Source organism: Rattus norvegicus, chromosome 10, assembly GCF_021556685.1.
Source record: "Rattus norvegicus strain SHRSP/BbbUtx chromosome 10, alternate assembly SHRSP_T2T, whole genome shotgun sequence".
Lineage (NCBI taxonomy): Eukaryota > Metazoa > Chordata > Mammalia > Rodentia > Muridae > Rattus > Rattus norvegicus.
Genome location: NC_141543.1, coordinates 27,144,250 through 27,157,829, shown reverse-complemented (window position 1 = coordinate 27,157,829; position 13,580 = coordinate 27,144,250). Strand labels below are relative to the sequence as shown.

At 41.6% G+C, this 13,580-nt stretch overlaps 1 protein-coding gene across 6 annotated transcripts in view; it reads left to right on the top strand.

Annotated features, from left to right (window-relative positions):
• The window catches only part of Tenm2 (teneurin transmembrane protein 2), a 1,226,262-nt gene that overhangs the window by 541,763 nt on the left and 670,919 nt on the right, over positions 1-13,580 (top strand). The window contains exon 1 of one of the 6 annotated variants that reach the window (XM_087569435.1): positions 10,505-11,002. Coding sequence (XP_087425561.1) covers positions 10,957-11,002 — 46 coding nt within the window. The 5' untranslated portion in view covers positions 10,505-10,956. 6 annotated transcript variants of the gene reach the window in all.

Here is a 13,580-nt window from a genome sequence, read left to right as displayed (position 1 = left end):
TGTATGCTAAATGGATACCTCTCTCTCTCTCTCTCTCTCTCTCTCTCTCTCTCTCTCTCTCTCTCACTCTCCCTCTCCCTCTCCCTCTCCCTCTCCCTCTCCCTCTCTCTCTCTCTCTCTCTCTCTCTCTCTCTCTCTCTCTCTCTCTCTCTCTCTGTCTCCCATGAAGAGCATACAAAATCAAGTGTTCAAGTAGGAGCCCATGTTTGGTGCTTCGACAGGGAAATGGTCAGACAAATCCATCAGGAGCCCACTTATAAAGAAACAGAAGAACCTTGTGATTTTCACACATGTGGACCATACATGTCAGAGAACTGTGGTGTTGCCATAGGGCTGTAGGTACTGGCTTGGTATACAGTCTTGGCCCTGACAACAGCGTGTAACAGAAACGCCTTGGACACATTTCTTTTGTATTATTTGGGGCATTGCTTGCGGGTGGGGTACAAACACAACACAGACTTTCTGTTCTAAAATAGATCCAGCTTATCCTTAGGAAGCTTCTTTAGTTTTCCATCCCTTATGTTAAGTCATAACCTTTCCCAAAAGCCTGCTCTGGTGCCGGGTTCCTGTTTTGTTTTGTTTTGAATGGGGTTCTTCTTACCACCTGCTCCACCTACTAATAACTACACGCTAAAATATCATCTTGACCTTCTGCCTTTTTGTCCTCAAGGTTACATCTGTATCTCTGTAAGTCACGCTAGCTCGCTATCCTTCCAGTGTCTATATACTCTTTACCTTATCACTTAATAAGGATACCCCAATATGTTTCTCTGAGCATCTTAATCTAAAAGAGCTTACGTTGTGATTTAATCAAATATCTGTCAAATCTTTCATTCACAGTGGATAAGGTTCTAAGTATAAGTGCCCAACAGGAAGTCATCTTAGAGTTTGCATTGTGGTATAAGCCATCAGAAGTGGACTAAAATTAGTTTACTATATAATGGTTTAGAAATATCAAGTGTATGGGAGGGAGTATATGGAGGTGTGGTGTGGGGGGTGAGACATGATTCATTTATTAACCGGGTGATTGGGGTAGCCTCACTGTGAAAAATGACATTGCGGGGAGCACATTTAGGAGTCTGCAAGACTAACCCCTATTCAGGGAAGTCCCTAGAGACTGGTGAAGCTGAGTGGAAGAGAACAAAGGAGGGATGAGGAGGCACTAGGCCTCGGAACACAAGGGGCGATCAGAGCATGTCTTTGAGACACTCAAAAGTCTCAGGACAGAAGGAACTGCTGGCTAGCTCCAGCTGAGGTGTGAGAGTATCTGATTCTCATTAGAAAAAGATACACTGTTGCTAAATTGCAACTAATCACTAGGGGGCTCACATCAGTTATCACCCCTAGATAACAAACTGTATCATAACTCGGTGGCTTGAAATAGCGTTGAGGCATGATTCTGAGTCTCGGGTGTTGCTGTTTTCCCTAGACGGATCTTTTGCTGGTTTTGCTTTACTTACCGTTCTATCCTGCTGATGGGTCACATGAGGGATGAATTCTGTGGAGAAACTGAAACGGCATTTTCGTCTTCTAGGAGGCACAGAAAAGTTTTTCTTCTATGGCAGCTGCCCCATTTGAACAGTGTAAGACCAGTCACATAGCCAGTGTAGGAGAGAACCATACAAGCACACAGATATGAAAGGGTCGGATACATTTGCATCATAGCAAATCAGCCACGGGGAGCCAGAAGTTGACAATGGAAACCAGTTGGAAGGCTTTCGAATAATCCAGAAAAGAAAGGAGGGTGGGCTGCACCAGAGTGGTGACAGTGAAGGTGTTAAGAAGTATGCAAATTCCAGTTTTTTTTCTTCAGCCTGACCTTATTTTTATTCTCCCAAGTCTTGAGGGAGGACAGGGCTGTTACACTTCCAGAGAGAGGTGGTGTTCTTACTATGCATGAGATGGTATCATGGCCAAGTAAATGAGGTGAGGGCTAGGCTTCTTTTATTGCCCATAATTACTCAATGAGTTTTCTGACAATCGTAAACTTAGTAATTCACTTAGCGCTGTGACTGTCCGTGGCACCCTATCTGTGCCATCATCGGCTGATATTTACTGAACATTTTCAAAGCTATGGCACTCAGGGCAGAGGCAGGCAAGCACGGCTAACTCTTTCAGCCAGCCCAGGACTACTGACTGGTTTATTACATCACTCCAGCAATGGATAGTTGCTGTCTTCAGAACACTTGGCATCTCGAATATAGTTTCTAAGGGCTTCTTTTTTTTCTCCCCTTTGGACGTTCTTAACTGCACAAAGAGAGGCTTAAGAGCTCTGCCTTTGTAAGCATGCTGATACATTTTATTAACCACATCACAAACTGGCAGATAGTAGTAGTCCCAATTATTGGATAGAGAGGGTGAGATAGGTTTAAAAAAAGAACTGAACGGTGTCATATATTCAGATGGTGGCTGATCGGGGATTGAAATATGATAACTTTTTATTGCACTATACTGCCTCTCAGTGGTACATGAGCTTCCCATTTCCTTCGTGCAGTAACGCATGCCTATAAAAACACCCCCAGAGGCTTGAACCAATGCCTCTGTTCTTTAAGGGGGGGGTGTTATCCTCGACAGTAGCCTTTGACATCCGTCTCGGTTAATGACTAGGAAAGTAGTTTGTTTGTTTATTACTGCATAAGCCCCATTTTACAGGGGATTTGCCAGCCATTAAAAGCACTACTCTGTGTGTGTGTGCACGTGTGTTAGATTCTCATCAGAAAGACACTGCTTTCATAAAACTTCTAAAGAGAGATTTAGGAACCAGCTTGTGAAAGAAATTACTTAATTGAGATCTTTACGCTCATTTTCTTCTGGAAAGAGTAATTCAGCAATTATTGTTGGGGGAGGGGGTGCAATTCTTCCTAAGAGAACTTTCAAACACATTCATCTATCTATCTAACTATATATATATATATATATATATATATATATATATATATATATATATGTATATATATATGTGTGTGTGTGTGTGTGTGTGTGTGTGTGTGTGTGTGTGTGTAATGCAAGAGTTAAATTCAGGGATAAAGGAAAATGAAGGAAGGACCAGTCAGTCTAAATGCAGAATTTGTTTGCAAATCTCCAAGCTAGCACCACAAAATGCCATGCACCCGGAGATGCACTAGAGTACGCACCCTCCAGAATGTCTGTCTGTTGTAATTCCGTCGCATTAGAGATTTTAGTGCATATCTCGCCTGCACAGCTTCCGGAACTTTTCAGATATTCAACATCAGAAATTGCACTGTTTTATCCTGGATTTTACAAATAGCAACCGGATTATTGTAAAACAGAACTATCTGATAAGTCAGGTTGTGAATTGCTTTTGTGATTGTCATGGGTGAGAGTATTGAGGAAGCTGGCAAAGAGTGCAGCACACTGGTTACCGGGAAAAAGAAAACCCATAGCAGCGGATGCGTGGTCTTTTTTTTTTTTTTCCTGATGAATATGTTCAAGGCTGTGATCACTGTGCAACTTCTGTCTGGATGCTTTCAAATGCTCCATAATGGAAAACATCAGTAACAAGAACCAAACAGTCCACCAAAGCCTGTGTTCAACTCAATGGAGAGGGACATAAATTCTTACTTAGAGTTTCATTGAGGCCAGCTCTATTTGGTCCGCCATTGGAATCAGAGATTTGAGCTTCTCTCCTGATTGGCTTTTTTTTTTTTCATTTTTTGCTTTATGATTAGGAAGCTGCTACTTTGGTTCTCACGTAAGGGCTTGTTCAAATCGCCACGCGAGACAGAAATGAAAAATAGGCAAGACAGACTTCTGATCCACAGACAAAAGCCAAGATGTCAGAATGTGGTAATTAATGTGCACAATTTTATAAGCAAAATAATTGCTTTTAATTGGCTAAATAAGATATGACATAATTACAATATTCAATAAGCTAATTTAAGAAAACTATTTATAACGCAAACCTTTAATTATGTTATGTGCTCATTCCTACTTCACAAATGGATATGAAAATGGACATGAATTATCTTATCTTTATAAATAAAGATACATTAAGGGCATTTTTTGAAACTTCAAAGGTTATGTCCTATTTTTGTTCCGTTTTGAAGAATGTTTGTTATTTTCATTCTGAAAAGCAGTCATTTATAGACAGTTCCACTAGCCTGAGTCTCCAGTGACGACAGACACAAGCGCTATGTGGGTGAAAAATCTCCCTAAGAAAGCTCCTTTTGTCAGAGGAGAAAGGCTTGTTAGGATGAGATTCATTCTGCCCTATCCTTTTCCTGTCACGGTCACCCTAAGGAAAAACAAACCTCCCTTAGGAGATGAATGTATAATTGGCCAGAAATGACCCACAGAAGAGACCCACTGGAATCCAGAAAACCTTTCTCTAAAGACTAGTTTCTGATGGGTCAGTGTGAGCTGACTTCCAACTAATGTATACATGATGAGGAAGAGCCATTCTCTTCCAGAGGCCGCCTTACTAATGCTTCCTCCATGAGAGTCTTGATTTGATGGAATGACGTAAGTATGACAGGTTCTTAAACAGTAGTCGACTCAAAGCATGTGCTCAAAGATATACCCACTGGAGCCAATGAGATTGCTCGGTCAGGGAACCCGATGACTTGTTTCAGTCTTGGATTCCACAAGAGAACCTACTCCTGCAAGTTGTAAGTTGTCTTCTGACCCCCATCCCCCCACACACAAATAGAAAGACAAAGAGAGAATATTATATATGTGTGTATATATACATATATTGAAATATTAATTATTAATCAATTAATAATAATTAATAATTAGGGTAAGACACCTAAAATAAATGCTATGCACTCTTGCTCCTATTCCCAATGTATTCTGGCAAAATCTTAAAGGCCGGGCACTGTATGATAAGTTTCTTCCCATAATTTCTGAAGGATGTAATTGCATACCTATCAAGATGTTCGGCGTAAAACCCAAACCTAAGTACCCAGTAATACTCAAAGGCATAGCAATATATATTATACAGAAAATAAACACAATGCTTTCAGCCTTCAGGACTTTCAAAATCAATGTGTGGGAAATAAGATATGAATCCAGTAAAAGTGACCTAGAATTATTAGAAGAAAAATAGCTCACCAACTCCATGGCATCTTCAGTGGCAAGGTAAGATTAATTGTAAAATCATATGTAATAAAATGTTCCAGGCAAAGGGTGCTTTGAAATTTGAGAGAAGAGAATTTACCGTGAGCTAACATAATCTAAAAAGGATTCTTTGAAGCTAAGAGAATTTTATATCGAGCAAACAGTAGCATATATCTCACAAAACAAATCCTGTGTGAAAGGACAGTGTGCAGAGAGGCAAAACTGGGGAAGAAGAGAATTTACTCCTCATTCACCCATCAAACCCATCGGTACTTAGAGCTCACTGTGCCCCTCATATGAACACAGAAATGAATAACAGTGAAAGAATCCTCACTCACTGAACCATTTGCAGATATTTACATCAATGATTATGATATGAGGGGAACATAGAGCATTTCCTTTCTCACTAATACAAAAATACATTAGAAACTAGGCTTATACATGTATCTCTCTGTCTCTGTCTCTCTGTCTCTGTGTGCATGTGTTCATGCACACGTTCATGCATATGTCTTACAGCACTTATTCAGCTTGTTTAAAATTCAACAATGTTGTTTGGTGCCGCGTACACAGAAGACATGTTGGTCACCTGAATTTTTTTTTACACTGATCTGGGTTGTTTTAGAATTATGTAGACTTATCCAGAGAGAAGGTAAATGAGAAGGTAATTATTGCTTTTATTTAGCAAGAAGAAATAAAGGTTACCAAATGCTGTGAGTGTCTGATTGGTTGCTCTTGACTTTCTGTGCAACCTTCAGAGGACGATTTTCCACTATTAACCTTCCCCTTTCCGTGCCTGGGATTGGTGGTCTGAGAGGTATGTTTTTGGCAGAGTATAAATACCACGTGTGAGAAGCCAGGTCCACCAACATTATTTTCCTAGCGATTCTCTGACGAGGTTCCCACTCATTTCTGGGGGCTCATTCACATGTAATGTTTGTCTTTTATATTATTTTGTATAATTATGATGGTGTTCATGAATGATGGCTCATGATGAAGCCATTTCCTCACGAAATAGTGTCCCTGAATTTCAATGCGGTGGAAAACTTTAATCCCCATGAGTACAGATGATCAAGCAGGCAACAAGCATTTACCAAGTAAGCAAGCTACTTTGTTCAAAGATTTATGGAAGGCACTGAAAATGCAGAGACATTTCAAACATGAAGACGGCTCTCTTTTCATTTAGAATAGAATTAGAAACATTGTTCACCACCTGAATTAGAAACATTGTCCACCACCTGAATTAGAAACATTGTCCACAAGCAAATGTGCTCTTAGGGTAGGGTCTGGGTGAGTGGGACAGATTTGCAAAAGCCTAGAAGGCAGAAAGGCAAGGGTATGGTTCTTCTTCGTGCTACTTGTGCGACGTCTGGTGAGTTCCTTTGCTAGCCCTCAGTTCTAGTTCTGTAAAACGGCTCTAATAGCAGCCCTTCATTGGGGCATGGCGAGGGTTAGAAATTGGAGGTCATAAGTCCCTTTGACTTAGGGGGCACTTGTACAATTGCTAACTGCTCGTTCTTTATACGTTCTAGATCTGAACTGTGCATATTCTTCCTCATGTATTAGATAACAAAGCCCTCACCATATTTTATAAATGAGGAAAGTAAGGTTTAGAGGAGACAGAATTTAACCAATGTTCCACAATTAGGAAGCAAATTCCAGGGTCAGGATTTGGACCTAGGGCAAAGTCCAAAGCCAAGCTCCTAATTATGATATATGCCACCCTTCCTAGGCCCTTGGATAGCTACTGTGATTAAAACAATTTCACTGCTGTAAACCAGAAAGGTCAAGGGCATCTTTTTGGAGGACTTGTAACTGTTCTGGTCTTAGATCAAGAGATTGCAGTTAAATATGCTGCCGTGAAGAAGATTGGGGTGGAGGGTGGCCCTCTTAAGAGAACTGGGACTCTGTGTGCGGCTGTGAGGGCTTGCAGATGCATTGGGCTTGGGGGGGGGGGGACAAGCTCTTCTGTGGCAGCGATAGGGCATTTACAGGAATAGTCAGTGTCAAACCACAGAGGTGACTCAATGTGTAGCAAAGAAATCTGCACTTTATTCTCCAGGGAATTGTGAACCTTTGATGATTTTTTTTAAGCCTATACGTAAGATAATGAAATAAAACAGACTTTCAATTGGCCGATCAATAACTATTGGGAACAGATGTCATTCAAAGTGGCATTTTAAGAAGGTTATTCTGGCTTGCGAGGGATGAATTGGAGAAGAAAGAAAACCTCTTCAAATGGTTGTTTTCAATAAGCTGTGTCACGACAGGGGGAGAGGTGTCTCAACTAACAGGGCGATAATAGGAAAGTGCTGGTGTGCCACAGATTAGCTGTTTTATATGTTAGAGCTGATTCAAGGTCACACCTAGAATAATGTCACTCTCCTTCACTGGGATGTGAAGTGCCTTCTTGAGACGAGAAGGGGATGGTGTTACAATCTGATGTAGGAGTTGGCAGGGCCCTGGCAATGCCCTCAGGACGGATACTGCATATCTGTTCTATGCTTGCTTCTCGGCACAGCCAGAGAAGGACTGCAAGAGAGAGGAGCTGGAACAGAGCAGAAATCAGGACGAGTCTGGGGTCTGGAAAGGAAGCCTCAAGATCTTTAAAAAATGTGGGAGTGGTGTTTGGCGGGTGCAGGAACTTGAATGATGGCAGACAAAGGAAAGAAATGAACTGAGACTGTCTCCGAGATCTTTACATTTCACACTGATGGGGACATTTGGAGAGAAAGCTTGCTTTGAGGGCAGATTCGCTGGTCTGGTTGTAGAACTTGTTGGGTTTTAAGTGCATTATTCAAGTGGAAAGACCCAGAGGGCAGTGTCAATAACTGGATCGTGGAAGGAAGGTCAGAGTGGAAAGAAGTCTTCATGTGTCATCCATTTTGAGGCGATTAAATATTATGTTTTCCATTTTAAAAATGTTAAAGGAGTTGAGAGGATTTCCTAACAGTGCAGAGGTTGCCATGCGAAAGCTGTGTGCTGTGTGCTAAGAGCAAACTCCACCCACAACACATGCACTCTGCATTCCTAGAGACAGGCCGTGAGATGCAGGGTTTATGTTCATTTTAAGACGAGAAGTTATCCACAAAGAAAAAAAAATGATTTTGGTCAAGGTCACACAGCAAGCAGGTAGCTGGGGCTGGGAAACCGGGAACGTAAACACCGGTATCTAAGCCACAGTCTAAGCGGGTAAGTGTGAAGCCATCCTATAGAGAAGTAAGCCATAGAAAGTCACAGTCCAGTTAGAAATATTAACCTCTGGTAGCCCACCCTCATTCAAGAGATCTTGAGAAAATATCCTATCTAATAAGCTATAGACGATATCTACCTACCTTCTCACTGCATATGTGATCAAGACGAGGAACGCCACTGGTGGCCATTTAGAGCTTTAAGACATCTTTTTTGCCTTGCCTTGAGTTGATTTCTTTTCATCTCTCATTGACTGTCATTTGCTCTCCCTGTTCAACAAGCCCCAGTCTCCTCCAGGCCCCCACGTCTGCGACGCTGAAATAGATGTAACCTTGTAGTAGCCGGGTCTTTATTTCTATTGTCAGAAAATTCCTCAGTCCACTCATTCCCTTGTATAAAGTTAATTTTAACTCTAGAGCCTGTATCAATAATGTTCCTTTGAGGCTGCTGCTTTCAATATGCACTGGGAAAAAATTCTGTGGAGAGTTTGGAATTCAACCCTTTCGGAAAGCAGGGAGGGACCTTACAGCTTCTCTTCCAATCTGAGCCCTCTGTCCTCTGGCCAGCAGCCTTCTGTTCAGCCTCCATGTATACTCCATTTTTTTACTGTCTTAATGATCTGTAGAGTTACATCTGAGTGTGTCCAAGATGGGGGTGCTTATTTATTTGGGTCCAAGAAAAATCCTCCTATTGGCAAAGCATAAAGAGAATTATGCTCCCCGGCTTTAACAAGATTAAGCAAGCCCACTTTGAATACCACATTGTGACTGGGGCAGGCAAGAGCGTTTTATTCTTTTTGGGCCAATCCTCATTCTATATCTGGTTCACACAGGAATTCCGAACTACAAGGTGCTGAGGGTCCACAGACAGACTTGTAGGCTATAACGTGGTAGAAATTCAAAGATGGACTATTGGGCTTTCTTGTTACTGTTGTTTCGGTTTTCTTTTGTTTTTAATTGGTAAGTGTTCTAAGTCGGGCTCTCGGAATTTACCTTCTGACATTAGAGAAACATCATTTTGAGGAGATGGTCTATGGAAAGGTTGGGCGTCTCCTCTTCTTGCCAGCTCACTACTGCATTGGCTCAGGTTACCATGGAAAAACAGGAGTCATCTCAACAATAACTAACTTCTACCAAATACTTGACCTTGGAATCAGCAATTTACATCCTTATAAAAGAGGTCACTGAGGGAATTTAACTGTGTAATCCCGGCCCCCATGTGGCTAGAGAACGGTGGAAATGAACCAAAGCTTGGGAGGCAGCATTGGAAGCGATTTGAATGGGCAAATCATTTCTTTGCTACTTTGTTTTTTTTTTAAAAAAAAATGGAATCTCCTTTAAAATAGTACAGGAAGGCAGGAAGATGCAGTGTGAGTCCGTGGTAAATACTGCCACAAAAACTCTGCCCCAGGACTCTAGAAAGCCACCAGTCATCACATTTGGAGGGAAACCAGGGAGAATTTAGGTGTGCACATTCTTAATAGCTTCTTCCCTAACACCTTTCCTTCAAACGTCATGCCTTCCCTTTTATTGTGCCTTTCTTTCTAAAAACCAAGGGAGAAAAATCACCTTTTAAACTTGAGCCAAGGAACGCTATTTTTGCAAGTGCTAATATTTTAGGGTGGGCTCCTTTTTTTTTTTTTAAAGACAATTACCAAGACGAAGCATTTGTTTCTTCTTTTGTTTACCCGTGGCAGTTTGTCAGCAGTTATGGTAAGTAGACATCCATCTGCCAGTAAAACTACATTGCAAATTGCCGTAGAAATTAGCAGCTTTCATTTTTGCCTACATAAATAAATATGCGAAATAAATTGCACACAAATGCATCCTTAAAAAAATAAAAAAAAAATCACAGGTACACCGCACAGTTAAATGCCAATCAGACAAAACCAGAGACACACTGCGATTATCTCAGTTTTCAAACCTGGAAGATACACGGATGTGTTTCTAAATGAGAGAGGCCGCGGATCATGCTCGCTGAGATAAAAACAGAAGCTGCCAGACACCGCGCTGTGGCTTTATTCTCAGAGTCCCCTGACTGAAACCCGCTCTATCTTTTCTCCGTGTGTGTATGCGTGCTCTCTCTCTCTCTCTCTCTCTCTCTCTCTCTCTCTCTCTCTCTCTCTCTCTCTCTCTCTCTCTCTCTCTCTCTCCCCCCTGTCTCTCCCTCTGCTCTCCCTCTCTCTCCCTCCCTCTCTCCCTCCATCTCTCCCTCTCCTCGCTGTCTTCCCTTGCTCATTGTTCTCTCTCCCCCTGCCTTTGATGCACATACGTTGTCACATTCCGTCGACTCCTCTCTTCTCTGTTCTTACACTCAAGCCTAGCGGTGCTTTCGCCAGGCAGCAAGCAGCAGCGTCTCCTGCGAGTTTTAGTCATGTGTGCAGCTCAGCTTGATCGAGCGTTCCTTTTCAGCCTTTTCACTCTTACAAAAGATTAAAAGGTGGCGTCACATTGCTCCCCTGTTCCTTCCTGCAGGAGGGACTTAAAAGGGACAACAAAAACTAATCACTCTCAATAAGTATTTTTCTCGCTGGCCAAGAAAAAAATAAATAATAATAAAGAAAGGAAAGGAAAGGGAAAAAAAGAAAAATAAATAGAAAGGAAAGAAGGCAGAGAAGGGGAAAGGCGAGGGGGTGGACTTAGCGGTGGTGTAATTTGAGCCCGTGGTGAGGATTGGAGCGAGCTAGCGATGCTGCACACTGCTAACAAGGGAAGGAAGCCTTCAGCTGAGGCAGGTAAGAGCGCCGATCGGAGGGTTTGACCGAGTGGCTTAGTTAAATTTCTGTTTTCACCGGTTTTGTAATTGAGAAAGGCATCTGCAGCAGAAGCCGATTTTTCAGTCGGCTTCCTTTTGTTTAACATAGAAAGTACCTGTATTAATTTTGATGAATTAGAGCATGCAGCAAATTCAATTGAAAATAGATTTGTATAGTAAATGCATTTATATGGAATGATTTTTTTTCCTCCCTTTTATTAAAGGGAAGAGATGAGAAAGATGATTTTGATCAGAATAGCACTTTGCATTACGTTAAATTCTAAACAGCTAAGGGAAGGGGGGAAAATAATTCAATTGATACTGTTTTTGAACTCCAGGACTTAAGCCCTGGGAAGACAGATGGCATTTGAAATTTTTTCTTCTAACTGAACTTCTGATGCGTTATAATAATTTCTCACCGGAGGTATCGGCAAAGGGCAGAGTTTATTTAAGTCTGGCTGCTTGGGTGTGTTTGGCTTGGGTCTTGTGGGTGAGGCGCGTCTTGAATCTCCTGAACCTGAGGCAGGTTGACGGTTTCTAAATGGAGACTAAGTGTTGTCCCAAATGAAATATGAACTTAAAACCTCAGGTGAGGGCACGCCTTAGAAAGGCATCCAGTAAATAATTAGGATAACTGAGTTATGACAGTTCGGAGGGGGAGTTAACTCTAGAAGTGCTGTTGGATAAAGCTTTCTGGATTTGAAACCCCTTAATGACAGAGGGGGCTAATTATGAGACTCAAGTCGGAACTTTAATTTAAACCCTTAAATCTAGGATACCTGTAGTCCTCTTCAAGAGGTAGCTTTAAATGGGTATTCCTTTTGTGCGCTATGAATGGGAACTCTGGATTATATCTGGTGGCATTTGTCCTTTGAAAAGCTCTGGGATGAAGCTTTAAAGGGCTGGTATCTATTTTCACGCCGAACAAACAGAGAATATGCCCTATCCTTGAATCTCTCAACACAGGGAGTTTGCGGCCGCAGATGTTGTTTTTAAAGTTTGGGCTATTTACTGGTAATCTCGCTCTTTTGTGGATTTTGTGTCCGTTGCCTCTGCTGTTTAAAAAAATGATGAAATTATGGCCGGCATGAATGAACTGATATTTGAGAATGGAAAAATAAAAATACGAATAGGCCAACTTTTGAAATTAAGTGTGACTGGAATCTGAGTTCTATCTAGGCATTTGACAAGCGTTCCCTGACATATCTAAGTTCGTTTTTTAAATTGCCTTGGTGGGCATAGGGGCAAGTGCCTTAAAAGTGTACTGCTCGATTAAAGAGAATGCTTCTCGGGAACGGAATATGGAAAGGTGATGTCAATGCCTCTAGGCTTGGCCCTAGAAAGAATTGCTCTCCCATGGCTTTGTGGAATTCGGCGAACACAGAAAGATGGTATTTCATGCATTTTTGTGTCATGATAGGATGTTTTTTTTCCGCTTAGTTTCCAAACTGGACTGGCTGTTTAACACCTCAAGCTGGTGTGTCTGGTGTTGTCAGACCCACCTAATGGTATCTCGTACGTGCAGCTCATGATTCCAGCCCTGAGAGGATATGGGGACAGGCTCAGTACTGGGCATTGGGGAACAAGTGGAAAGGGCTCTGGTCAGACAACGTCTGGACAACATCCAGAGTTTATCCCGGGTAGGAGTTTCCTGGGAAGGTCCTGGTACAGGGGCAGGCTAACGGAATTATTTTCTGTGGATTGGATTACAGGGAGAGATGTGAACCAGGAAAAGTAATGCAGCCGTGGGATGCTGTGTAGATGTATGGTGGGCATTGGCAAATTTAAAAAATAGCCTCACATGTAGTTTTTCTCCTCTTGAACTTAAGAAACTCTACAAAAATCGTAAAGTAGCTCTCCTCAGAATCCTTTCTCTGTGCTGCTTTCTCGAAGGAACTCTTTTCTGACACTCGGTATACCTAAATATTGATGGGTTCTTTTCTTAATTCTTTTTCTTTTTTACTATCTTTTTTTTTTGTTCTTTTTTTCCCCTGACTATGAGAATTATGTCTTAAGTGAGTGGTACAGGTTCAGAAGATATGCCTGGGTACTGTAACTTTATCACATATATTTTCTACTTTTGTATATGAAAATGACTTCTTCGAGGTGAGGCGGTGATACATTTTAAATTGTTCCTGGCCCATTTACCACCACTTGAGCCTCTGTCTCTCTCCTTGAGAAGGAAAGGGGACTAAAGTGCATGCAGGGAGTTGCCCTGGCACCCAGTGGCAGCTCGGCTGGCACACTGATGGCTATCAGTGGTATCCCTACTCAAACTATCTGATTCATATAAATAGCATTTTTCTGACTTTTCCAGTAGATGTTGCTGGAGAGCAAAGAAAAGATTATTTCCACCCCCCACAGGAAGAGAAGGAAAAACAGTAGACTTCCAAGAGGCAAAGAAGCAGAGCCTTTCTCTCCAAACTAATTTGCTAATTAATGAATTATATTGAATCATTACCTTTTATGTCGTTCTATAGAAAGCTATTCAAACTTGATTTCGATTTGTAAATGACAATATTGTCCTCCTTGGGCCCTATATATGATGTCTGTTTGCT